The following is a 26576-nucleotide window of genomic DNA, read 5'->3' as shown; positions in this document are numbered from 1 at the left end:
AAATTGCTTGTCCTAAATATAGCTAGATTTGTTAAGCCATTGAGGACCAGTGAATGCCTGATTTGGTGCACATCGCAGACCCTTTAATTTTTTAGTGGACATTATGCCATAGCCAGGGCCAGATTAACGCATAGGCAAACTAGGGCCCGAACTCAAGGGGGGCCCAAAACGGTTATGTGTTTTTTTGGGGTTTTTTTTACATATGCAGATAAACTGGAAAAAAAAGCTCTCTGACATTCGAACCGAGGCATGTATCTCAAAATCAAATTGTTCTGACAGGTGTTACGCTGAGTTCTGTACCTCATAAAGTTCTGTATCGCCGCATGATTCCATGCCTGTGCAGATGCAGTTTTTTCAAAGCTGGACGTGGATGCGTGATATTCCTGTGCCCGAGCTGCTGTGTTCTCAAGTTCTGCTGCAGTTTGCAACAAATGTTGTAAACAAGAAACGTTTAATTTTCTGTCAGATTCTTTCAGTTGTTAATAATAACTTCGAACTGAGAATTATACCTGTTGTAAAAGGGTGGAGCGCTAGTTATAAAGGCTGTAATGTATATAAAGGTGTGTGTGTGGCTGTTTGTTTAGCGCTAGGGGGCCCCCACATGTATGCTTGCCTAGGGCCCAGTGATGAGTTAATCTGGCCCTGGCCTTGACCTTGGCCTTGTGTTGCATTTTAGTCCTTGGTGTGCCTGAAAACCACTGGGCTCTTTTCCATGTTCTCTATCCACTTGGTTTTCTCAGCAAAGTGCAGCCTTATTATTATTATTATTATTATTATTATTATTATTTATTTCTTAGCAGACGCCCTTATCCAGGGCGACTTACAATCGTAAGCAAATACATTTCAAGTGTTACAATACAAGTAATACAATAAGAGCAAGAAATACAATAACTTTTGTTCAAGCAAAGTACAATTGTGACAAACCACAATTCAATAATACAGCAGATAATAGTGATAGTTACATCAGGATATGATTAAATAGTGATAGTTACATCAGGATGTGATTAAATACAAAGTACTACAGGTTAAACACTTGGCAGATTACAGTATTCTGAAGTACAGAATTAAATGCAGTAAAATAGGGGCAGATAAGAGCAAAATAAAGCACATTTACATGAAGGGTGATAGTGTCCCAGGATACAAACAGAGGAGTTCTACAGGTGCTCTTTGAAGAGGTGAGTCTTGAGGAGGTGCCGGAATGTGGTCAGGGACTGGGCAGTCCTGACATCTGTAGGAAGGTCATTCCACCACTGCGGAGCAGGGGTGGAGAAGGAGCGGGCTCTGGAGGCAGGGGAGCCTTAATATTCCCCTCCCCTAAAGTTCTTGTCTGCAGAGGAGGGGAATCTTGGTTAGTTTAAAAAGTCAACGGGTATTCAAGGTAGCTGCCCAGTCCTGCAGCTTCCACTGAACAGGAGATAGGAGGTCCTGCCTGACCTGTCGAAACTCTGAAACCAGGTAACCAGCAGGTGCATCCCCAGAGAAACACAGAGCCGTCACTCAACCTGGCAGGTAGTTTTCCGCATTGTGGGGGGACAAATTGGAGATAAAACGAGTTACGTTCTGATGAAAGAAAATCAAAAAGTGAGCTGGCAACAAAAGCTTTGGCAGGATTTAGGCAGATCCCTACCGCTCACTTCAGAAACAATCCCAGAGGTGCAGGACTGCGGTGTGTGGTGAAATGAAGCCTGTCTGGGGTGACACTGGGTGACAGCTCTGCCAGAGACAGGCACAGTAAACTGAATAAGCAATGATCAGTGTGGATCAATCGCTGCTATTTCCTGTTGTTTTATCACTCTACCAAACCATAGCGTTTTTGCAGCCAACTTTGTAGAACAAAAGAAATCCAAAATAATTACACAGTCCAGCTCTGATTACATGTCCTGGAGTGTTTTTTGTTTCATTGATATGTGCACACATTTCATATGTGCAACGTTAGCCAACTGCTACAATGGGAATGCACTATACATATTATAGTATTGCTCAAAATGCTACGTCTTGTAACCAGGAGAGCTTAATGATTTATGGCAGATACTACTGTATATATTTAAGTGCTTTCAGATTGCTGTCAAGCCCAGGGTAATCGTGGCTATATATAGGATGTGTTTTGTTCTATAAGCTGTCTGACTGATGCACCTTTCACTGGTACAGTAAACGCACTGGCAAGGGATTAAACTACTTACTGTCTCAGATGAGAAACAAAGGAAAAAACATTTGAGCATGCAGGTGACATTAATCCCAGTTGAAAATGCTAATGTATGAAAACATCTATTTATAAAGTGCAGAGTAAGACTATTATGTGAGCCCTGGACCTTAGGCTCTCTCTGTCTTTAGCATTTACAGTACACAGACAAGCAAAGAAAAAATCGACTTTTTATTGATATGCATGTTGTTTCAATAGAACATTTTGCACCCCTGGCACACACTGTCACACCTTGAGGTATCCTGGCTTTAAACAGTGTTAGAAACTTCCTCTGCTCTTAAAAGGGCACTTGATGGCTTGTCATTCCATAGCAGAGATACTGTAAGGTTTATGCATGGCTGCTCACCAGTGGGAGAATGGGAAGATCATAATATTTTGATTGAAACATCAGGAGGATGTAAAAATGATTAAAACTCCCAGAGGAGAAGAAATACCTTAAAATATGAAGTGCTTATGCCATAAATCAGTGGAACATGAGACCTGGATCAATCGGCCCAGGACAGGGAGGACTGAAAGACATTTCAGTGCTCCTTTTGAAGGTTTGAAAACATACCCACCGTTTGGTTGTGGCTTATTCAGCTGTATTTGCAAAACCCAGAATCTGCACCAAATCCAGTTTTGCATCAAGACAAAAATATATTAAAGGTCTCTATGAACTGTTATAAACTATGTTAGAATCTCGTATTGTTTGTTTTATTATTATTATTATTTGTTTATTTAGCAGACGCCTTTATCCAAGGCGACTTACAGAGACTAGGGTGTGTGAACTATGCATCAGCTGCAGAGTCACTTACAATTACATCTCACCCGAAAGACGGAGCACAAGGAGGTTAAATGACTTGCTCAGGGTCACACAAGGAGTCAGTGGCTGAGGTGGGATTTGAACCGGGGACCTCCTGGTTACAAGCCCTTTTCTTTAACCACTGGACCACACAGCCTCCTATTTAAAATGTTTGCCAGGCCCAGTAGATTTGATTTTGAATGATCTATCTTTAATTTGTATAATATGAAAAAGACCTGCTGTCGACCACAATGCAAGGCTAAGCCAATGGTTCTTGGTCATCAGCAATTCAAATCTACAGTCAGGAATCGCAAAGAACCTGCTGAGAAAAAAAAAAAAAAAAACACTTTACTCCTCGGTTGTCATTTAGAGAGGCCTCTAATGGATTTCAATATACTTTGAAATATTTAACGATATCTAAAAATCATTTTATTAAATCTGTAAATATTTCAGGGTACCTTTTTATATAGTTCAAGAGACCTTTAAATATTTAGAGACATCTTAACTCCTGTCTAAGGTTTCTGAAAACGAGGAGGTGATTTAAAAAAAAAAAAAGTGTTTGTACGTTTTATATTAACAGGACTCATTTATTTCTGATGAACTGTGCGCTTCAAATAGAGTTCCAAGATAATAGGATTAGTGGCACTTACCAAGTCTATCCATTAAAATGTGCTCAAGACACTGTTGAATGGTTTAAAGGTTTAAAGTTTCTAATCAAATGCGTCAACCGAGGGATTCTGGTTAAACTTTAAAAAGAAAGAAAGAAACAACAAAGCCAGTGAACATTCTGCCATCTGTCTCCAAAATGCATCTGTTAGACTTTTGTAGTTGACAAACAAACAGCATATGGTAGTTCTACATGGAAGGCCTCTCTACCTCTAATTAGTGAAGTTTGAATACCAGCAGTAAGAACAAACTTTGTTAAGATAGATTAATGAAGTTCTGCAATTCCTTACAGTATATATGCCACAGAGTCGGACGCTTCCACAGCTCTTCCACCTTATTCTTCAGCCCCTGTTCTCCATAACTGGGAGATACTTGCTCAGAAGGTTGTACTAAATAGCCCAGCAGAGCTTCTTACCAGTACAGTAAACATTCTGTTGCCTTCAAAGCAGTCCCTCAGGGCAAAACTGAACCCTAAGAAGGGTAGAGGTTCATCTAAAGTTGGTTTTAAGATGTTCAAAAGACTTAAGATGGGGACCCCAAAAGTTGTGAAGGTTTCATCTGAAAAATGAACTCTGCTTGGATTGGTCACACACCCCCACACACCCCCACACACACACATACACACACACACACACACACACACACACACACACACACACTTAATGAACTTAAACTTCCGGGCAACCAAGTTGGAAAACTGCATACCTTTATAATCCGTGTAACCAGAAAAGCCACTTTAAATAAAAGGATCCAGGAGGCTTCATTGTCTTGACTGCCAGCTCATAGTTCTGTGGCCTGACTAGCAGAGTTTGATGGTGTGTGTTTATTTTCTCCTTCACTAAAAGGAGTCTTGTGGTGAACATTTACAGGGTTCTGTTTAGTGATACACAGCTCTTTAAATAGTTATACAGCAATACTTGACCCAGGAGAGAAAACAATGCAGGTTTATTTACCCTCTCTGAGCACGTTACATGGGCACCCAGTGAGCTCTAATCCTGTAGCAATGCAGTTATGTGTTGTAGGAGGGAGTGTTGTTTGAAAAACATCCTGTGAAAATATCCTGAAACATTAATGCAGATACCTGCTAACCCATACCAGATCATCACTGACAATACATGGAAACTACTGTGCGATGACTGTGTACTACAGGCTCGGAATTAAGAAATGAGTTGAACTTATAGACATAAAAATACATATCAGAGCTGACATCATCACGCCTTAATGTCAAACGTTCAGACACTGCCAGAAGTTCAAATCCAAATTAGGTTATCACCTGGAAAGATTGAATCTACTTTCAGCCACTGCAGGTTGAGAAATATGAATGATCTAAACTGGCTTCCACAGTTTTGAAGGTGTTCGAATGCCCCTTTGTCTAACAGGATTGGGTTTCCCCAGTTTAACACTACTCAAAGATGCCAGACCTGACCCCAAACTTGCGAAAGACTTTCTCAGAAAAGCTTTCGCAAGACCAGCACCCCTCAGTTCTTTACTTTCCTCTCTGCATGAAGCACCTTCTGCTAACGAAATGCTCTGTAGTTAGCCAACCGTACAATACGTATTTGTTTTTTTGGATGGCAGTATGCTATTGCTATGTTGTTGTTTGCTGACAGGAAGCCTCTCCCTTTAACATGCTCAAGTGTTTTGCACACTTCTGTTGTCATTGTGATTAATGAAAGCATAACAGCATTGTGTTACGCAGTACTATGCAGAAGTCTGGTGTTGAGAGCTCTGCTCTTCAATAAGCCCTGACACAACATTAGAGGGGACAAAAATCCACAGGTAAATTAATCAGGGAGCATACATAATTAAACTTTCTTCTGGCTAATATGTATTTGATGCATCATGGCAATTAATAGGCGATTGATTGAACGAGCTGTACCAATCTCGTTGTTTTGGTAATTGCTTGTTTCTGACACGATGTGGAGTGATTTCAAAATAGAAATCCAGAGAGACAAACATTATTATTATTTACTAATTGAACGCTCTGGGGTGCTGCTCCCTTTGAAGTGTAATCAGAACAAGCCTGACCTGTTATCATCTAAATCTGTGGGTCACTCTCAGAACAGCATGTTCATCTAGTGAGCATTCCACAGTATTGATGCAAAACAGTCAGAGGCTTAAACTAAAATAGTTAAGCGAAAATAAAAATCAAATTTATCATGGCAATTTAGTCATGCAAAACATTTCCCAATGCCTCTGCAGTATATTGTCCAACACTAATATGCTTCACCACCTCCCTTCGATCCTAAAGGGAGTCATTTCAGAAGCAGTCTTTGCTGGAATAGTTGGTAAGCATGGCAAAATAATGATCTGAGAGAATAATAGGTAACACACATAATATGGTATTAAACAGAAAAGAACACATGGATGGCAGTGTCATTTAGAAAGCATTTGAATATCTTTACCCAAGGTTTCCTGCCTCAAGAACCAAGGAATAAAGACAGTAAAAAATGCATTATTGGCACTAACTGAGGGGAGAGCTATTGTCTGGACATAGAGACTACACTATCCTTCACAGTTTCTACTGGCTAATTAAGGATTCCTTTGTAGTCCCTAAAAAAACAATTCTACAAACCCAGTCAAAACGCAGGCATGAAAATCAATTGCCAGCGCAACGAATGCTAGAAATCCAGGACCTCCCACCATGGCTGTATAGATCATCGGAAAACAGTGTGGGATTTCTCTGGTGCTGTGCAGGCAGCTCACTGCTTTCTCTCCAGCTCCCTCATTTCCCCTGTTACAGAACCATCGAGATGTCTCTGTGTTGATGAGCAAGCAGAATTCTCTAGGAACAATCGGCTTAATTGGGTGTATAGTGGGAACTGGTCCCACTGCTTGACCTCTGAGTACAGGTGAACATAAAAGAGCACACTTTTAAATAAGAGTAAACCAAAGCAGGACTCAGACCAACAATGAACCATTCATATTACTTATTTATTTATTTATTTTTTAATTCACAATCTGTTCAGCTGCTCTCTCACTTGGTAGAAGGAGCTGCAGGCTTTTATACATACTGCTATTTTGTTGTTTTTAAATAAAGCATGTTTAAAGTATTTTAACAATTGTGGAGACCATACACTTTCTATGGCTTTCAAGCCATTGTCCTGGTTTTAAATGGATCATGTGACCCCTTACTGCAACAAAAATAAAACACAGGGGCTAAAGGAAATTCCATTTAAACTGAAATAGATCCTGCTGTTCTGGGATGAACTTCATGTAATAGATATGCACAACTGTCGAATATGGAAATTAATAAAAAAATAAGTCCCGGTACAAAACAAATAAGCACCAAAATAAACACTGTTTACATGGGAGGCGTTTTCACCCCGTCACTGTGATAGTTTAGTGTTAGGATAGTTAACAATTACAACAGTGGCGATATTAATACCGCACAAGAGGCTGTGTGGTCCAGTGCTTAAAGAAAAGGGGCTTGTAACCAAGAGGTCCCCAGTTCAAATCCCAGCTCACTCACTGTGTGACCATGAACAGGTCATTTAACCTCCCTCTGACAGTTAGAATAAAGTTCAGCTGCGACAACTACTGTTGCAGACTGCTGTTGGTTAAAGTCACAGCTCAGCGTAAAGGGCTCGGTGTGTGGCTGATTTATTTTATTATTTTTTTGTATTCATACAGTATGTCGTTTTTAGAGTCAAAAGAGAAATGCGTTGCTCCCTAAATTGCTGCTAACAAGTACAGTATCTAGCTCTGTGGAGCTGCCAAGTGCACTTGGGTTGAATTGCGCTCTCTTTTCCTGCGTTGCATTGGGCCAGCTAGCATTGCCATGGAAACAGAGGATAGACTGTAAGCAACGAGAATGTGCTCCTTTGGAGCGATTGCATCTACCAGGGTGTTAATTACCTCGAATTGAAATTGTGAACATGAGAGAATAGGGGCTTGGTGTCAAGCTTCAGATAACACTTTAAAGGTTATCCGACACACACCTTCTCATATACTAAACTACTGCACGTTACAAAAATCTAAACTTTCTTGCAAGGATATATTTTCATATAATCATCATGTCAGTTCATGAAATGTACAGCAAAAAAAAAAACATGCTGCATAAAATATGACATTACCTCATTTGGAGAAAATGTATCTAGAAAGTAAAGTATCACACTGATCTGCTTGGTTTTAAATGTATCTATTCTTATCAATGTTCTTACCTGAGACGCAGGTACCGGATTAACAGTTAATAAGATGTAGAATGTTTCCATTATTTTAAAAACATTCTTTGATGTATTGCTGATGCTCTATGCCATTCTTTCTAATCCTAAAGTCAGATCATCCAAGTGAGAAAAAAAGAATATTAAAATGGGAGTGAAATTTGTGGTGTTCCATCTTGTTTACTTTCTTTTAGGAGTGCGACCGCTAAAACTGAGACCAATAAGTTTAGAAAATGAGGGAGCCTCACTTCAAATGGGTGAGACTCGGCATAAATGGCTAAGCATCCAAACTGTTTCACCTAGTGCCTTCATCAGTGTCAACGTTCCACAGTTACACAGTACAGTACAGTACAGTACATGGTCAACAAGGCCAATCCGTTAATAAAGATAATCTGTGAAAGCTGAATAGCCTTAACAATACACTGCTGATGGTTAAGAGGAGGAGCGTGCAGTTTCCTGATGACCCAGTGAGCATGCATGCCATTTCGCTTTTAAAAACCAGTCAGCAAGGGCAAAGATGGGCTGATGTTCATCTGTTTTTAGAGACTTGCTAATGGAATGAAGAGTTGCAAATGTCATTTTTATTTTTTCCTCACTACAAGCTCACAGACGCAGGCGCAAAACAAATCTCTGGTGTAAATACAGATTAAGGGAGGTGAAAAATTAAAGAAACCCTCCAAATAGCTGGTCTCATAGGTATCGTTTTCTATCCTCTGCAAGTTAATCCTATGGGTGTCGCACACAGTGCTCCATTTACTGTAGTAGACTGTGGTATTTTTGTTGCACTTTATTCTGCATGGAAAAAGCCTAGAAAAAAAGAATAACTGCTGTAGAAATGCATTGTGCAATTGAAACGAATGGGATGATCAGATCACCGATCCACTCAATCTGGGTGTGTGGAAGGTACGGTTTGTCTTCAACAGCATCTTCATTATTGCACTGCAGTACACTGGTCCGTATAGTCAGTGATGTCACAGTTCAAAGATGTATGTTCATAAAAGGCTGTTGTGAATAATTCAGCCCATTCACCATGGTAACCATGGTAACATTTCATATAATACGCCTTTAATTGAAATCCCAGGAATTATGTAGAAGCTGTGCTTTTGATTAAATCTACAATTATTTGAAAAAAAAAATACTACAGAATGGATAAGCTTTCTGTAATATGCTCTAGTAGAATAATGGCCCTCTAGAGTTATTTTAACAGAGTATCATGTCAGGTATCAGCTAAGTATCCCTCATTATAGCCTATGCTGTGAAATATGCCTAATTGTCCACCCTCCATAAATCACAACACTAATACAGACCTGCCATTGATTAGAAATGCTGGGAATGAGTGTGCTGACAGGTGCCTGTATTCACATGCTTAATATACATATTTCTGAATTCCCTTAATTGTGTTTTTTAAAGTTATTTTGGCAGCAAAATAACAGAGCATGCTTATTGAGCCCTGGTTTTCTCGTTACGGTAGATGCTGCCAAATTGAGTTGATCTGTGTGTTTTTTAGATTACGCTTGCTTCTGTCTAGTGCCAGCCTGACTGCCAGGCTCGTTTATCTTGGGATCCATGTCGGATTCAGACCCTTGTGAAGAAGAAGACCACAGCGTTCAGAAACAAACAGCCAGATCTCCCTCCCGCCTTCTGCAAGGACCTGTACGACAGTCAGTAAATGTGCAAGGCTCAGTCACTGGGAAAGTGGAACACACAGCTTTTTACAAGAATTAGAAGAGTACACTTATTAGATTCTTGCATTATTGTCCAGGCTGAAACATTTCCATAATCCTGCATTGAATAGCATGAATTAGCGAGAGGGATCTGTCCGTTGAAAGGAGTCAGCCTGTTTAGTGCACTGGTAGCATTCCACTGCTCCTCGCTTCGATGCTGACCTTTTCGTTTTCTTTATTCTGTTATCTAGTTTGTTGATTTAAAGACTGCTGAAAGGAACTGGCAAAGAGGACAGTTGCAGGGAGTGTCAGTGAAGAACGCAGGACAGGCTTTCAAAAAGAATCTCCGGAGCACGTCTACAATGGAAATGCCACATTCTAATGGAACAGTGTGAGACGCTGACTTCTTCCAGGGCATTGTCATTTCATTGTGTTGTCACTCCCTATGGAATCAGCATCCCATTCTGCTTAAGATTACTAGAAAAAAAAAAAAACAGTAATGCAGTTATCTAGAGGAGTCCTAATCACAGATCTGAAAAAAAAGTGAGTCAGACTTTTTCACTATAGATTCACTCCCCTGCTCTTGAATCAGACTGCATTTCTGTCTCAAGACTCATACACCACTGCCGGGAAGGAAGGCAATAGACCCACTTAACTTCTGTTGAACTTGTCAGTCTCTTGAAGACCCATATAAGGGAAGAATTATCTTGACATCATGTTATCGTGAATGGGCCAGCTAGACCAGCCCCCATGTCTCATTAATCCGGGAATCCGAACAAAACAGAACAAACTTGTAAACCCTTATAGCTGTGAGAAAGGTCAGCTTTAGCATACCTGATCTACTATCGTACTTGGACTGGGACTAGAAGCAGATTCGACAACAGACAAACAGTGGTTTCTATAGAAAATCAAATGTAAGGTCCAGGTTTTTTATTTTAAAATAGTCAGTTAAGTGCCGTATCTGTCCTGAGTTTGAACTTGTCAGTCTCTTGAAGACCCATATAAGGGAAGGATTATCTTGACATCCATCATGTGGCCAGCTTGACCGGTTCCCATGTCCTTCATTCAGCTTGGTGGCATGCTGTTGCTATGCTGTGGGTACATCACAAGGTGACGTCGTTTGGAATCCCAATGCAAGTGAATAGCAGAGAGGAATAATCGTGTATATCCTGGTTTGACACTGAAAACGTGGAGACCATTTAAACCCTGATATTGGTCCACGCTGCGTATTCCTCCCGTATCTTGCAGAGCTGAGCTTTGCTTCAAAGCCGGAGGGACACATGGCTGGTGCTGCCACAGGACCCCCAAAGACTGTGGCTGCCATTGTTTTGTCCTGATACATAGCCAGGTTCGGCATGGGAGATGAAGGCTTGCTGCTAATCAGCCAGTCTCTCCCTTCCTCACTGAATCTCTGAATCTCTTCATCAGCACTAAGTACAGTTCCCTGCTTGACAAGCACTTACAGAAATGGTGACAATTTAACAAGAATTAGACAAATTGCTGGCTGCTGTTAGGACCCACTGTACCTGTTCATTTAATAACAGCTAGTTCAGAGCAATTACTTTCCCAGCTTTCGGTTTTGTTATTCTGTACCCGAGACTGGTGTGCATCAGCGTTTATGTAAAGCAATGTTTGCAAAAAAGAAAGAAAGAAAATTAATCCACATTTAATCTTTCTCTGATCTGCATTCAAACCTTCACACTTTTAATGTGTTGAATAGATTACAATTTTGTTTCCCCCTCAACACTGAGATCTAATTAAAGGTCTGAAGGAACACTTGCATAAAAATTCTCTACAAAACGAGTAAGCTATTGAGGAGAACTCTGCACCCCTTTCAGTTTTGTCACCTGAAAGCAATGCCCTTGAAGCCCAGTAGGTCACATCTATCAATGCCGCTGTCATACTGTATTAGTTTAATAGAAACATAAAACATGAGGGGTTTGAAACGTGTTTCAATCTGTAAAATAATGTGTGCATCACAGATATAACACTGTATTTTCTATAGCACATTTCTAATTAAACTTAAACTCATTCAAATCGTTTGTTCTTGTTGGCTGTTCACTTGTACACAATTTCTAAGCAATTTGCTTGGCTAATATATACAGTGACTGCATAATCTTGTATGGTTGGAATAATAGCATCGACACTCACTAGGAAAGGTGTTAGATTATGCAAGAGCTTATTCTGGCGACCGGTGCTGTGGATTGAGTTTTGATGGAGGGAGGTGGGCTCCTGAGATGCCCATGCATAATTCAAACAGCATTGATTTCTTAGGAATTATTAAGAGCATGCAGAAGCCAGGCGGATCAGAGTGCAACAGCAGGGCACACCTGCAGCGTCGGAGCTAAACACGACATTGCTCCCGGCCCTCTCTCACGTTCTCATGCTTTGTCAGCATGGAGGAAGCCCACTCTTTCATAATTCATATTGATGAAAATAAAACAACACTTTTGAGCAGACTAAGGCAAGGAAGTGTTCATGCCAGGGGTTGATATCACGGGAGTCATTGGAAATTAAAATCAGCCTGTCATCGGAGCTGGTGACTCAGCAGGTTCGCATGTCCCCTGTGTATACAGAATAATGCACTGTACCATTATCCTGTGTGATGTCTGGGGGTGCTGTGACAGAGGAAGAGTCAACAAACACAGTGTCTTATTGAGATGTTAATGATCCTGAATAAACAAATACTCTTACCTTCTATATAACATGCATGACTGAGCAATCTTGAGGCACATCCCTTGTATAAAGTTCATGTTTTATATTGCACCATATCAAAACAACATGCAGCATGTATGTAGCTTACAGAACAATTTGCAAATGTTATTCAAAACAAGCTGGCTGTGCTAACCCAGTGAGGTGTTCCTAGTGTTCCTTTTTAGCTATAGATGGAGAATAAAATATTTGACTTCAGTTAAAATTGTGTTTGGAGAGCTGTGTCTGATCAGATTGGAGAGGTTTTATGTAACACACATTATATATACAGCACAGGTGAAATAGAGCACAATTCCTTTGAAGACAGAATCAAATCTGAAACAATTTCTAAAGGATTTAAAAAGTTCAAGATATGCAGTGCTGTGAGGCAAGAGTCAAGACCTTTGCACTGCTGTGTATTGTTATCATTTGTAAATCTCCGAAGAGCTATTGCTATTGCTGCTGCAGTCCCTTTGTAGAACAGGGGCATTCTTTCTGCACTAGCTTCAGATTGTATTATCTTTCTATTATTTATGATGTGTCCATTATTGAGAAACAGTGTCCTTGTTATAGCTGTTGGCAGGATACGCATATACAAGTTTCTATTTTACAGTAGAACTGTTAGACATTGCCCGGGCACACAGAAAAGCAAAGTCAAAAAATAACAGAAAAAAATCCTGACTATTAAAACGTAGTTGCAGTTGCCACATATTTTGATACCCATTACAATTTAAGAACAAGATTGATCCCATTTTTCTTCGCACCCTTTGTCTGTCTGCCTGTGCAGGTAAGCTGTGCATGCATTATGCATATGCAACAGGTTGTGATACACTTCTAGAGGCTATGGGATTATAAGTGCTATTAACTACTTGTGCAAACAGATGCAAGCCTTTTGAATAGTTGTTAACAGACACACTCAGAGACTTTAGGAAGTTTTAAAGACCCAAAGTAACACAGTAAATATTTAGCCCTCCCTATAATTGGTATCCATCAGGCTCCCCAGCAGTTTCAACAGCTCACATACTCAGGATGAGAGGAAATTGCATGCAAATAAATTGTAAAGTAGGATTCTCATTCATTTCGACCATTGAGCAGGTTTTGGCATTGTCTATGATTTGTAAAATCTAGGTAATTTATCTAAATCCTGGGAAATCAATTAGGCCTCCAGGGGTGTGGCTGCGGAAGGCTCAAATTTTAATTTTCTTGGAGCACCAGGGGATATTTAAGCCTGTTTTTGTTAGAATCTGGGTATTCACATTATGCACCGTATGGTAACTGTACATCTTTAGGTAAACTGCAGCATGCACGTGCATATAATATTTTGCTTATGGTTTCTAATTTAGACAGAGAAAACATGCTGCTTAATTGCTGTATGCTTTTAGGTGATGCATGGGGAATGTTATGTGTACCCTAATGCACATTAGGAATATTCTTGATCTCATGCCCCCTGTGGATGAAATAAATACTGCATTTGTTCTATGTGGTATTTCTTACTGATGTGTTTGTTACATCCACTAGGGGCATTGCTGGGGAACTGGTTAACGGTTTGACTCTGCAGTACCAGCTGCAGACACATGACATGTTCGAGAGCTCTATTGGTGTTTTAAAATGATACCAGGGTGAGGTGACCAAAAGAGAAAATGATATACGCAGTGAATCCGAACTAATACGTTAGTTAAGATAATTCATTTCAGGCATTTATCAAGTTGCCGTTAAAGTCTGTTTTTATGAATTTAGTCTGATGTTCTCGAAACTGCTCCAGGCTGCTGCTGGCCTCTTAGCCAGACAGTCTGTAACAGTTTTTAATGTATGTCAAAAATTAATTTAAATTAAAATATTTAAATATACAAGAGAGGGTTAAACCTATTTCTGCATTTCATAATATGAATCAATTAAATACTATCCGTGCCACTGCAGGAATAAATAAATGAAAAGAAAGGGGACCCAATGGTACTCAACATGTCGGCTCAGGTGTTCCCAGATAGGCAATTAAACACTCACCCCATCTCTGCCGGTACCTGGCAGGTCCTGTGACATCTGGAAAATATGCCTCTGAAACCTGAGCACCATATATAAACACCACCGGCACTGCTTAGGCACCAATTAAACTGACAGATACGATTTCATATTAAACAGTTCCGTGTCCAGACAAAGCGAGTGCATCAACCACTGGGTCATTAAATGAGTAACTTACAACATTCTTTGTAAAATTACTATGGGGAATTGGGTGCAAGGCAGAACAGCAAATTGCTTTGAAAGAAAACATGCTCGCTCTGTATTCAATGAACAGCCACTGTTTCAATGTCTCCCGCTGCTGTTTTGCACATGCAGTGATCATGGAATTCAGTTCATGTCGTTGCATGGGTTACTGCACTGCAGTTTCATTACAAATTAACTGACACTTCACGGTGCACGCTGTCTGTGCAAGTACCTGGCACAAACATTGCTGCTAATATGTAGCTGGTGTTTCCCACCTGATCTGGTAGTAAGGTAAATTCAAATTGAAAACAGCAACTGTGTTCGTGCCTGGTCATGACTCACTGCATCTTCCCCAGCCTCCCAAACAAAAGTGCCTCATCTCTGGCCAGGAACCCACGTTTACTGGCAACATGCAATTACTGAAATGCATTTATTTGAGGGTGGTGATTATTTTACATTTTTAAAATCTTGTTTACAAGAAGGCACTGCCAGTACAATGCAAACAGATTAGAGGGTAGCACTGTGTATGAGCCCCAAATATAAAAAAGATGTTTTATACATAACTCGATACTTTTTATTGCCAGGTGTACTAAAATAACAAATTACTGTAAACAGGAACATCATTCGCCACATTGAAAGGCATCCCGCAACTGGTTTGGCAGGTCTGCTCTAGCAAGGAGGTGCTACTGAATTATTATTATTATTATTATTATTGTTGCAGATTGAATCGGGTTGAGTGTTCTGCCTATAAAACAACACTGTGCAATGCTTAGTGTCCTAGGGGTGTGTCTGATGCTTTTCAGTAAAAGTAAGCAATCTCCAGTGGTCTTTATCCAGGGTTTCTCGCTGTGCAAGCAGAAGCCTGTGCTCGATGTTTGTATTGCTATTAGCAACCGTGGAAAAATATTGATTAGAGAATGTGTGATATGCTGTGCCAAGGTGTAAAAAAGTGCTTTATGTACAGTATGTTGTTACCATTATAACTGGAATAAAGGGTTGAGATGAAAGTGTTTTCTAATAATAAGATACAGCCTCAAGTGTCTGATGTTTTTTATACAACCTGAAATACAATGCCAGTTTGTATACAGTAGTAACCTTGAACAGATTGTTTCACAGTTGCACTTGCCAGGGGTACGGGATAAGGTTAGGGTTAGTTTTTATGAGGAGTTTTTCTTAAAGGAATGTTTTCCTTAAAGAGTAGGAGTGGCTGGTCCACATTGGATTGTGTATTTCCTCTTATATTTACTGAAGTAGGTTTTGATTGATGTTTTATGGTTTTTATGGTACATTTTATTAAAAAAAGAAAGATGTTAGTTCTCCATTTATTTACAAAAATGTTGTTCAGGTTCTAGGAAGATTTATTTTATTTAATCCTAGTGGTGTCATTGTGTTTAATTTGGCTATCCACCTCCTTTCTGCTTTTTCCCTAAATTTGTCTGTCCAGGGATTGGGATTAGGGCTAGGTTAGAGTTAGGGCTAGGGCTAGGTTAGAGTTAGTGATAAACATACATCTTAAAGACCCACCAAGCCTCATATTTTATTTTTGTTTTTTCAAATTATCTTAAAAAAAAAAAAAGAAACTAAAGATTGGCGTCTCAGGAAATTCTGGACAATGTCACATTAAAAGTGGAAGTGAAGCGCTATGTCCAGTAAACATGTCACAGCTTTTAATTTGTGTTCCTTCTTTCTGGAGCAGAGTGGGAGTGGAGGGGGAGGGGGGTTGGCAGTACGCCAGCCTCTGTCTTTTCTAAAACTTACAGGAGGGCTGTTGGAAGGCTTTATAACTTTCCTCTAATCTTTCTCCCCCAACGAGCTGGAGATCTCTTTGAACCCTGGGAGGACAAGCTTCAGAGGAGCTGGGAAACGGTACGGCTTTGTGCAGCTCCACTTGGGTGTTGTGGTGGAGAAATGTTTTGTTGTCTGGCTCTGAATGGCAAATGGGGGAAGCGGATAAAATAGCTGTCAAGGACATGCTGAAAACTTTTATTGCCAAACTATATAGCAGATTTAAAACAACACAGAGATGCTCTACCAAGTGCTAGGGTTTAGTTTTGTCAAGAGTTTAAAATGTGGCATAAATCAGCCGTTAGCACAGCTTGTTCCACTGATTTCCTTGTGTTTTACTGTTCTCTCTACATGCGGCTGCTCTATAGATAACTGATTGATATGTCACACCATCTTATTTAATTGGGCTAGCCATCATTCGTGAAAAATAAATGCTGCCCCTCCTATATGAACAGATAGTAAAATATTTTCTGAGACTGGAAGCTTAGGGAGCAAGGAGCATTCAACAGGGTAAAGAAATAAAAAGCAGCATTATAAAACATGTGTATGCAATGGTGGATACCTACTGGAAGTTTGTAACATTTGCAGTGTAGATAAGGAGAGCGTCTGCCTGCTTGCTGAACTGTTACCGGAGTGCTGTAAAAACCACCGGCTCCCTACAGTAAAGTGCTCTCCCTCTTCCTGAAATTGCACTAATAACAGCCTCTGTCTGCCTCCACGTTGAACAGGCATGACTTTGAAAGAATGAATCCAGACTTGCCTGAGTTTGCTGGCTTTGAGTAGAACAGGAGCCCCAGCGTGGGCTGGTCTCAAAGAGAAAGCTGCCAATTTGGACTGTAAACAATGGCTCTGCTCGGATTTGTTTCAGTATTTTGAACTGGTATTGTAATGGGATTTCAGTGGATAGGTGTGTGCACACTAATTGTGCAGCCAATTATGATACAGCATGAACCTGCTTAAAGAGATGTGAGAGAGTGGCTAGCCTTTTATTCAGCCTCTTCCCTTTTCAATTCATGCTTCTGCATGCTGGTGTCACCTCTTCAAGACGTCTCTAATTCCAGCTCTCTCTGCTCTCACAGGGTCAGCTGCCTCTCTCCAGACTACTTGGAAAGACAACCCCACCTTAGCTTGCACTTTCCAGATCCGAAGCCACGTACTCATTACAGGTTTCTGTTCCACGCTGTGATCTGACATTGTGTCACTGAGTGCAGGTAGACCACACACTAAGGCACAGCACTTTAGTGCAATTAGCCTTGGAGCTGCGCTAATGGTTGCATTTTATATTGATTCGCAGTTAGTACTGAGCGGCAGTGACAGTCTCCGCTCCCCTGTGCGTTCCCCCAGGCCGTGCACCAGGGACCTTTCTGATATGGAACTCTTTCGACCCATAGCCTGTGTAAGCCTGTTAGTCACTGTGAACAGCGTTTCCCAAAGCTTATCCGCGATTGCTCACAGCGATAGGGGAGGTGCACCCAGTTAACACAGATGATCATTGATCCCTGTAGTCTCTCCATTATGAGGTCATCGGATAGGTATCTGATGATTGAAGTTTGTAAAAAAAAAAAGAAAAGAATGCATAGCTGATTTTTTAAATAGTACCAAGCATACCATATAAAAATATTTGTAAAAATGTAACCAAATATACAAGATAAATGTATGCCCCGTCTTGCCTCCCCCCCACCCCCCCCCCCCCCCCCTTCCCCCCAACACATTGAGGTGGCTAAACCCAGTTTGTAAGTGAATCCAGTTCAGGCAATGTTTTAATAACAGTTTGAAATTCAGTACACACTTTAAAAACATCTCAATATATTTCCTATTTGGACACTGTAGTTTGCTTTTTTCCCCCAGAAAATGATTGAAACAGACTAGTAACACTGATCATGCTGCCTGTATTGATAGCAGATGCATAATATTTGAAGCAGCAAGAGGCTGAACAGATGGATGCTAGGACTAGATTTGGAATCAATATCAAACACAGCCAGTGCCACTGTGTTCTTCATAAACAAATGAACTGGCCATGTTTCATATTGGAAATGAATAATTTGCTGCCCCTCCTGGGTCTCGACAAGTCATTTATCATAACTGACCTTTCTATTACCTGCAGTGCAAAGCCTCAAAAGATTGCACTTCAAAGTTAAAACAAACAAAAAAAAATTATCTGTCTGCTCTGCTGTTAGGAGAGAAAACGTATCTTAGAAGAGATTCATTATGATACTGCTGTCCAAACGCAAGCAAGCATCGCAACCACAATGCATTTGTGGTTTTAGAGCTCCTAACCTCACCTCATCTCCCTGACAGGGGACAGAATCCGTAACGGCAGTGTATCACACAACACTGCCCGCTTGATCTAGGAAGTGAAGACGGGGGGGGGGGGGGGGGGGGGGCTCAGTTGACTCACTCGATCCATTTAGCTGAAATGGCTGTTTCTATAAAAACCTCTCATTACATTTAATTGCAGCCATCGTTAATGTCATCTTGCTCTCAAAGTCAGAACCCTGTAGTGCTGTCGTTACAGGTTTAGAAGTATGGGCAGCAGTGTGGAGTAGTGGTTAGGGCTCTGGACTCCTAACCAGAGGATCGTGGGTTCAATCCCCGGTGAGGGACACTGCTGTTGTACCCTTGAGCAAGGTACTTTACCTAGATTGCTCCAGTAAAAACCCAACTGTTTAAATGGGTAATTGTATGTAAAAATAATGTGATATGTGAAATAATGTATAATGTGATATCTTGTAACAATTGTAAGTCGCCCTGGATAAGGGCGTCTGCTAAGAAATAAATAATAATAATAATAATAATAGAAGGGTTGTAATTAAGGCAATAAATTATTATTATTATTATTATTATTATTATTATTATTATTATTATTATTATTATTATTATTATTGTTGCAGATTGAATCGGGTTGAGTGTTCTGCCTTGTTTGGCTCATTAGGGTTAGGCAGTGTCTTTTTACTGAATTTGTAAGTAGTGTAATGGTGCTTTTTAGGATACATTATCCTAATGCACTGACCTCTGTCAAACTAAACATGGTGAACACGATGTCAAATCATATCCAAACTTTTATCACAGACTCCTAACCAACTTCTAGACATTTGGATTGCATAAGGGCATAATCCGATAATCTGCTGATTTTATAACATTTTACAGATTACCGTTTCTCAGCAGGTGCACTGTGGATTGTCACATAGTGCATAGCTCCACCTGGTGGCAGAATATTGCAACCACAAGTGAACAACCCAATGTGATTCAGCAGCAGCAGCAGCAGCAGCATAGATCCGTACAGCAGTTTCACAATTCAGGAACAATTACCAGTAAATAGACCGTAAATAATGCAAAATTAATACAACGCCCACAGGCAGAAAGCAGATATGCTGTATCACAGCACTCATCCGACAGGCTGCTGGTTTAAACACTGTTAGAATTGCTGCAGGCGCTTCAGGTTGCAGGGCAGGTTCTGGAGGCAGTGGGAGGCTGGAGCTGACAGTGTTTTCTGTATTGGTTTGCAGACCCAGTCTGGAGAGGAGACTCCTGGAGGGGGGCAGCCCGCCACGGAGACCCCAGGGAGTCAGAGCTTCGTGCGGGAGCACTTCCAGGCTCAGTACAGGTAGCATGCCCCATTCTACACTAACAGCCTGAGCACTGCACAGGAGAAAAGACTATTCTATTGATTTAAACAGTGGCCAGGATAAATAACACTGCTGTTCCATTCATTCAAAGAAGAGGACTTCTTTTATAGTAAATGCCAAGTCCTATTTTAACATTTAAACAATGGTAGTATTTCAATCCATCACAATTTGGGTCAATTGAATAGCCCTTATGAAAGTTTGCCATGTTATTTCTGCACAGTATTTTTGCAGTTTTCCCCCATGCTTTTCCCATGGTTATACTATGCATGTATCATAGTTTACCCTGGTTTGCCTTGCTTATTAATATGCTTTACTATGCCTCACTATTCTTTACAATGCGTATCTGTGTTTTACCATGCTTTCACCGTGCTTTATTACACTTTGCTATGCTTTTACTATAGTAAACTCCTATAAAGGAGAAAGCAATGTTGGTTGTGTATGCAGTGTTCAAGTCAACAGAAGATTTCTTCACCAGTGCAATTTATTTAATGCCATCACAGTTAAATGTTAACTTGAATACCACTCTCCCCTATTCAACGTGAGGTTGGACTTTATTTCTAATACATTTTAAAATGCCTGAAGATGCAAAGCCACGTTGGTCCCCAATGCTTCCTTTTGAGAGAGAGAGAGATCCCGTTCCATTAAGAACACACGCTGTGCCATGAAGGACGCTAGGCTGAAGGGACGCTCCGTTCTGAACAAATAATATTAGATGTGTCAAAGTTAAGAAGTCTTTAGAAATGAAAGGTTCAGCCTAACAGTGATAAGCAGGGCATTGAAAATTATACTTGTTTAAAAAGGATTTTAAAAAGTTACTGCACCTGTAAGAGTTCATTAAGATGGAACAGTAGCTACTGGTATTAATAATATGACTAGCAAGCAGTGGTGTAGTGCTATATTTAGAAACGAGGGGTCGCTATTATCTATGTTCCAGACCAGGCACACCATATTCAAACTTTTTTCATTATTTATCTCTCAAGGGTAAACAGTTCAATATTCTACATGTGAAGTATGGACGCAGTGCTCTCCCTGCTCAAGAGAGCTCCCCCGCGACCCCCCAGCACTACACCCCTGCTAGCAAGCTTTTGTGAATAAAAACGTTGATCTCTCTTGTTATTTTAACAAAGGGCAAGACTGCATTCTCAATCAATCAATCAATTACAACTCAGTTAAATCTTCTCTGTATTTTCTTAGGAAATTTAATTTGACAAGGACACAGTGGGAGTTCTGTTTTTAATCAATTCCGTCTATATGCAAGCCAATTAATTCCCAATTTAGAAACACCGAAGATGAGGAAGTAATTTGATTGACACAAACAGGTTTACTATTGAAGATTTCAGACTCAGTATTTTGTTTCATTATTTTTAGATGCTGTTGTAATATTAAATTGAGATCCTGGGAGATTGCTGCTGCGTGCTTTGCAGGCTGCATTGTTTTTTTTCTTCAGTTCAGAAAGGTTTCTTTAAAGAGTTTTTTCAAGGTCAGAAGCTTTAGAAGAATGAATTTATTCTCTCACCACGACTGTGTCTGCAGCCAAGCATTCTATGGGAACTCTGAGTGTTCTGCTGAGGACAGGCAGTAATTATAATGTAACTATTCTTCAAGAAACAGTAGTAATGTGGGCAGAGTTTGAAACAGGTCCACCTGTCAGTCCATCTATTATTGTCTGTCAAATCTACTGTCTTACCCATTGTGACTGAACGTGACCGCTTTTAAATATTCAGGAATAATAAAAGTAAAATTATAGGGGTGGTTTATACCATCTGCCAGGTAGGAATACTTTCCTACCTGTTTGGTATCAGGTAAGAAAGAAACGCTCTGCTATACTGTAGAAAGAAAATATTTATTTCAGACGTCATTTGTGCATTGCATTAGATTTTTGATATTTATAAATTCCGTAACGCGGACGTATCTCTACATTAATTTTGTCTCTGAATACATGTCAAGCAGTGCTGGTTTGAGTAATCGAAACACTGGCCCCAGCCGTACCGCGTGAAAGCAAAATGCGACCCTGTCTAATAGGGCAGCATTAGCCTGCAAACAGTCGCCACAGTCACGTTGATGAACCCTGTTGCATCTGACAACCATGTGAGAAGGAAACGGCTTACTTTGTGATCACGGGACCTAACTACTGTCCCTATGATAGAGTGTGTCATCTCGAGCCTCTTATGAACCATTATAGGCTCGACAGTCATTCATTCAGATACTCATTACTGCAGCTGGACTAATCTTCTTAAAGCGTGGACTCCCGGAGGACTGTCTCGCCACAAAAGAATGGCAGCCGGAGATACCAAAAATAATAATGTTGTTCAAGGAGTTTCATACTGTAGGATTTCGATCGTTGTGGTTTTGTTTTGTTCTTTTGTCCTTGGTTACCATTATTATTATGTTATTGTTTGTTTCTGTGAAGTTTTAAAGATGTATTTACCTATTTTTTAACAAAGCAGTCTGCTTCTGAAAAGACTCCTAAATCTGAATTACTGAAGTGAGGGAGCTTGAGGGGGTTGCGCAGCTGTAATTTTTGTCCCATCTGTAACATTTGTATAGGGATTTACTGTACTTGCGCACAGTTGAAGTGGGGTCAGAAATTGCAGTGGCACGCCGCTAGTGGTAATGTCTAAAACCACTGTTTAGGAGGCTTTTCAGAAGCCTGGCAAATAATGATCTAAGCAGAAACTGAAACAGACAATTTTACAAAACACATGTAAATCAGATATTAAACAAGTAACACATTTCAAACCTGGGGTCTGAGTTTGGTCTGGGGCTGGCACACAGCAGCAAAACTGAATCAAAAGAGAAATACAGGACCATTCGAGAATTAGAAACACAGAGCCATTCTAGAATCAGAAATACAGAGCCATTCTAGAATCAGAAATACAGGACCATTCTAGAATCAGAAATGCAGAGCTATTCAATCAGAAACCCTCAGCCGTGGCCCTGTCCCTGGCATGATGTTTTCAGATCAATTTTGCTGGTGAGCCTAACAGTGATAATAGAGCTATCAGTAGCTGCTGTCTGCTCCCTCAAGTTTCTTCATTGATTTCAGGTTGTGTGCTGTGGGGAGGAACTGGTATCAGAAGTCATGCTGGCAGAGCAGCCTTGGCAGTGAGTGCTGAAGGTCGCTATGCCCTGATTATAGAGGGCTTAATCTTCAGCTTCACAGAGGCCAGTGGTGTCCTGTCTCCTAAATGCACACTGCATTGCTGTCCTCAGCTCAAACAACAAACACACAATGATGAATGGTGAATGACAATTAGATTTTTTTTTCTGTTGGATCATTTAAGTGTGTTTTTTGGGGAGGTAAAGTCTGTGCTGGAGCATGAAGAATGGATTGTTCAGTGTTACAGTAGGTTGACTTACTGCAGCTGGGCAGTAGCAGTATATATACCCTCTGTACAGTAGAGCAGGTATAATGATGACAATGATAAACCGGTGTAATCAGATGAGGTTATACAGTACATAAAGTTGCCAGGAAACTTTACAAATCATTTCAATGAGCTTTCTTCAGCCAATGCAGGCATGGTTATTTTTTTAATACCAGTACTCTTTTCCATGGTGAAAAAAAGTGACATGGTGACCTGTTTTGACAACACCTTCTCTGAAGTCTTAACAAACTGTGTATTAAATATAACTGATAATTTAATATTTATCTTAGAGCAGAAACCTATTCAGAATAAGGAATTTTTCTCAGTAATTCGGTGATTCTTTGACATTTTTCTTTCTTTTTTTTTACTTCTTTCTAAAGTAAGTAATGGATCTATTTTAATTATCTAAATTGTGGCAGATTTTAATACCGCCACCCTTTACCTGGATAAACAGGGATGGAAATAAGACTCCCATTGCATAACAGCTGATCCATTCCTGGTTTTACAATGAGTTTAATAATACTCCTGAGCTTGTTAACTATACGTTGTGGCTTATCAAGCTTGTAGTAAAACCTGGAAAGGGTGAAAGTGCTGTAATAGGAGTCTTATTTCCATATGTATTAACTTAACTGCATATGGGGAAAAAAAACAAACTTAAAGAACAGGTTTATTCATTTAAGTGTGGCGTTATTAAGATCTGCCACTCTTTAGATCATTAAAATAAGCCTTGATGAGAACCCAGCTCCTCAAGGACTCCAGCAGTCCAGGATTTTATTTCAGCCCTAAGCGATGGCATCATGTTCCAGGCTTCCTCTACCTATTGATTAGGTGGGAAAGCAATGCCCAGCCAGAGTATAATAGACACCCTTGTGTCCTGTCTGCAGGTTAAGCACTGCAGAGCAGCCAGCAGCCTGTATTCCTCACTCCAGTAATTACTAGGCAGGAACTTCAATAATGACTTGCTTGATGGGAATTTGATTGTGTAACCCACCTAACCAGCGAAGCAGGGGCTCAGCTGTGTGATGTATGCATATCATGTAGTTGCATTATTACTACTATTACTATTAGTAGTTGTAGTAGTCGTAGCAGTAGCTGTTGCATTATTGCACTTTCATTAACATATTATATGGTCACAATCTACTGCTGTCTGTAGGGAGCATCAAGCTAGGCAACAGCATTATTAAGAGGTTTATTTAGAAAGGATTTGCAGAACAGGTGTGGCTTTTAATGGAGTCCTTTGATAGCTGGTTACACCTTTTAATTTCAGTAAAGAAATGAAGAAAGGACTTTACATTTCTTTTCTTTTTTTTAATCAAACACTAGTTGCTTTGATTAAAGTATCGCTGTTATACTTCCACACTTGACTCAATCTTTTGCAGTAACTCTCTTTTTTTAATTTGGTTTTGCCAGTGCTGGAGCCCATGCTTTCAGAAGTGCCTGCATTTCTAAAACACAGAACCTTTGTATTCTTGCACCCACACTAATTACAAGACTCTGTAAAACTTAACTCATCTCATAATTTAATGTACGTCTTTCTCACACAGCTGAGCTGTCTGCACTGGCAGAAAAAAACCTCCCTAATTGCTACCCATGTAGCAGCCAAATTTCACTGTGTTTTAATTTGGCTTAGGAGTGGTGGGACAGGGTCTAGCAGGGCTCAGGTGCTGACCTCACTGTGGTTTTGGACTCAACACAATGTAACAAGCCTGTGCAGAAATGACTAACAGCTTATCAGATTGATATATTGGCTGTATGAATGTTGCATGTTGTATACCTGGGTGACTGCAATGCTGTCATCAGCCTCTGTCTGTATGACCTCAGAGTGCTATATTTATCCAGTAAGCACTGACTCAGTTTGTTTTGGGTTCAGTTGCAAAAACAGGTTCGGCATAAACTGCGTGCAGCCACAAAACAAACAGCTCCAGGATGTAAAGATATGGAGCAGTACGGCGTATTCATCAATCCTTCTTCTTCACAATTACTTGAAGGGCAAGCTGCATTAAATGACATGTTCTAAGTTCTGCAATCATTCTGAGAGCTCCTTATTGCAATTATTCAGAGAAGAGCCAGCGCTATCAAGTGAACAGCTGCTTTGGATTAGCTTTCCTTTTGGATTGAATGCAATACACAGCTGTGCACTAGATGGCGCAGCCACTAATACAAAGTTGCATGGGATGATTTTAGAGCAGCCATGTCATTGCAGTGTCCCTCTTTGTGCCTGTATTATTCTGGCAATGCTTTTAGAATCAAAGTTTAAGTTGTCCTGTTCAAATTAGTTAAAGCTGATTCTCAAGGCCTTTTACTCCAAAGTGTTTTTATTAGCTGTTAATGTTACCAAACTAGTAATTACATACTGTATGCATACCTAAGAGCTCCTGAATTACAATCCTGAGTTGTTTATTTCAAGGTTTTGTCACTTCAGTGGGTGCTTTTCTCTGTTAAGAAAGAAACATTGCTAATGACACTATTGATGTCCAGGTCTGTATTTAATCTTATATTAAAACTGGAGGATTAAGAGTCAGCAGACGACCTTGATCTGAATCCTGCACACTCAGTGACTCACAGTGTGACCTTAGGCAAGTCATTCAAGCCTGTGTAGCTTTAACATGGATTGTGTCTGCTAAACAAACACAATAACGTGGAGAAAAAGCAGGGTACCACTGTGGGCTATAGTATTTCAGCATGTGCTGGGGAATACGGTAATGGAGAGCTACTGTATTGGAAATACTATCATTCTGTATGGCAAATTATGTTTCTTGGAAAATAAAGCGCTGGGTTAACCCTTATAAAAGTTTACCATATTAAAAGCAAAGTGTAATAAAGCAAAGTGAAGGTATGGTAAAGCACATGTAAGCATTGTAAAGAATAGTGAGGTATGGTGAAGCATATTAACATAGTAAACATTTATGAGGGAATGAGCATTAGGCTGATGTTTACACACCATTTTTTTGCCCTCAAATAAGAATCCTGTTGTAGTTTTATAAGGAAGTGTAATTGCTTATTGCTTATAACCTGCCTTCGTACTGAGTCGAGGATTGCCCCAGAGCAACACATTTGTAATGTGAGAATGCTATTGGAACTACAATTGCCGTGTCTTGTTTGCTTGTTGAAAGCAATCATTTGACTGTGCTTGCAGGGAAGCATATTCTTAATAACAGAAACAAATTTGCAAGCCCGCACATTTTATTAACAGCACCTCATGCCGTTTGGCTGTGCCCTGAATAAGCACTGCGGAAGCGGTAGACTCTTGTACTTGTATTAGTATTATTATTCCCCTCCTCTCCCTTCACATTGTTATTAATCTTCTGCATATCATCTGAGAGGGGGCAGCCTTGCGGGTAGTGCTGCTCCAGTTCAGCCTGTCAGATTAGCGGGCGGCCAGGGGGATGGATGGAGGGAAGTTTATTCTCAGTGCACAGTTTCTATATTAGGAGCC

At 40.2% G+C, this 26576-nt stretch overlaps 1 protein-coding gene across 3 annotated transcripts in view; it reads left to right on the top strand.

Annotated features, from left to right (window-relative positions):
* LOC117422899 (ubiquitin carboxyl-terminal hydrolase 43-like) overlaps positions 1 to 26576 on the top strand; it is a 77029-nt gene that overhangs the window by 11833 nt on the left and 38620 nt on the right. For 2 of the 3 annotated variants that reach the window (XM_034038132.3, XM_034038131.3), the window contains exon 3: positions 19656 to 19753. The exons of the other annotated variant lie outside the window; for it this stretch is intronic. In XM_034038132.3, coding sequence (XP_033894023.3) covers positions 19656 to 19753 — 98 coding nt within the window. The remainder of the gene's footprint in view (positions 1 to 19655; positions 19754 to 26576) is intronic. 3 annotated transcript variants of the gene reach the window in all.

This window comes from Acipenser ruthenus, chromosome 17 (genome assembly GCF_902713425.1).
Source record: "Acipenser ruthenus chromosome 17, fAciRut3.2 maternal haplotype, whole genome shotgun sequence".
Taxonomy (NCBI): Eukaryota; Metazoa; Chordata; class Actinopteri; order Acipenseriformes; family Acipenseridae; genus Acipenser; species Acipenser ruthenus.
The sequence above is the reverse complement of the archived record's forward strand: the minus strand, read 5'-3'. Positions and strand labels throughout refer to the sequence as shown.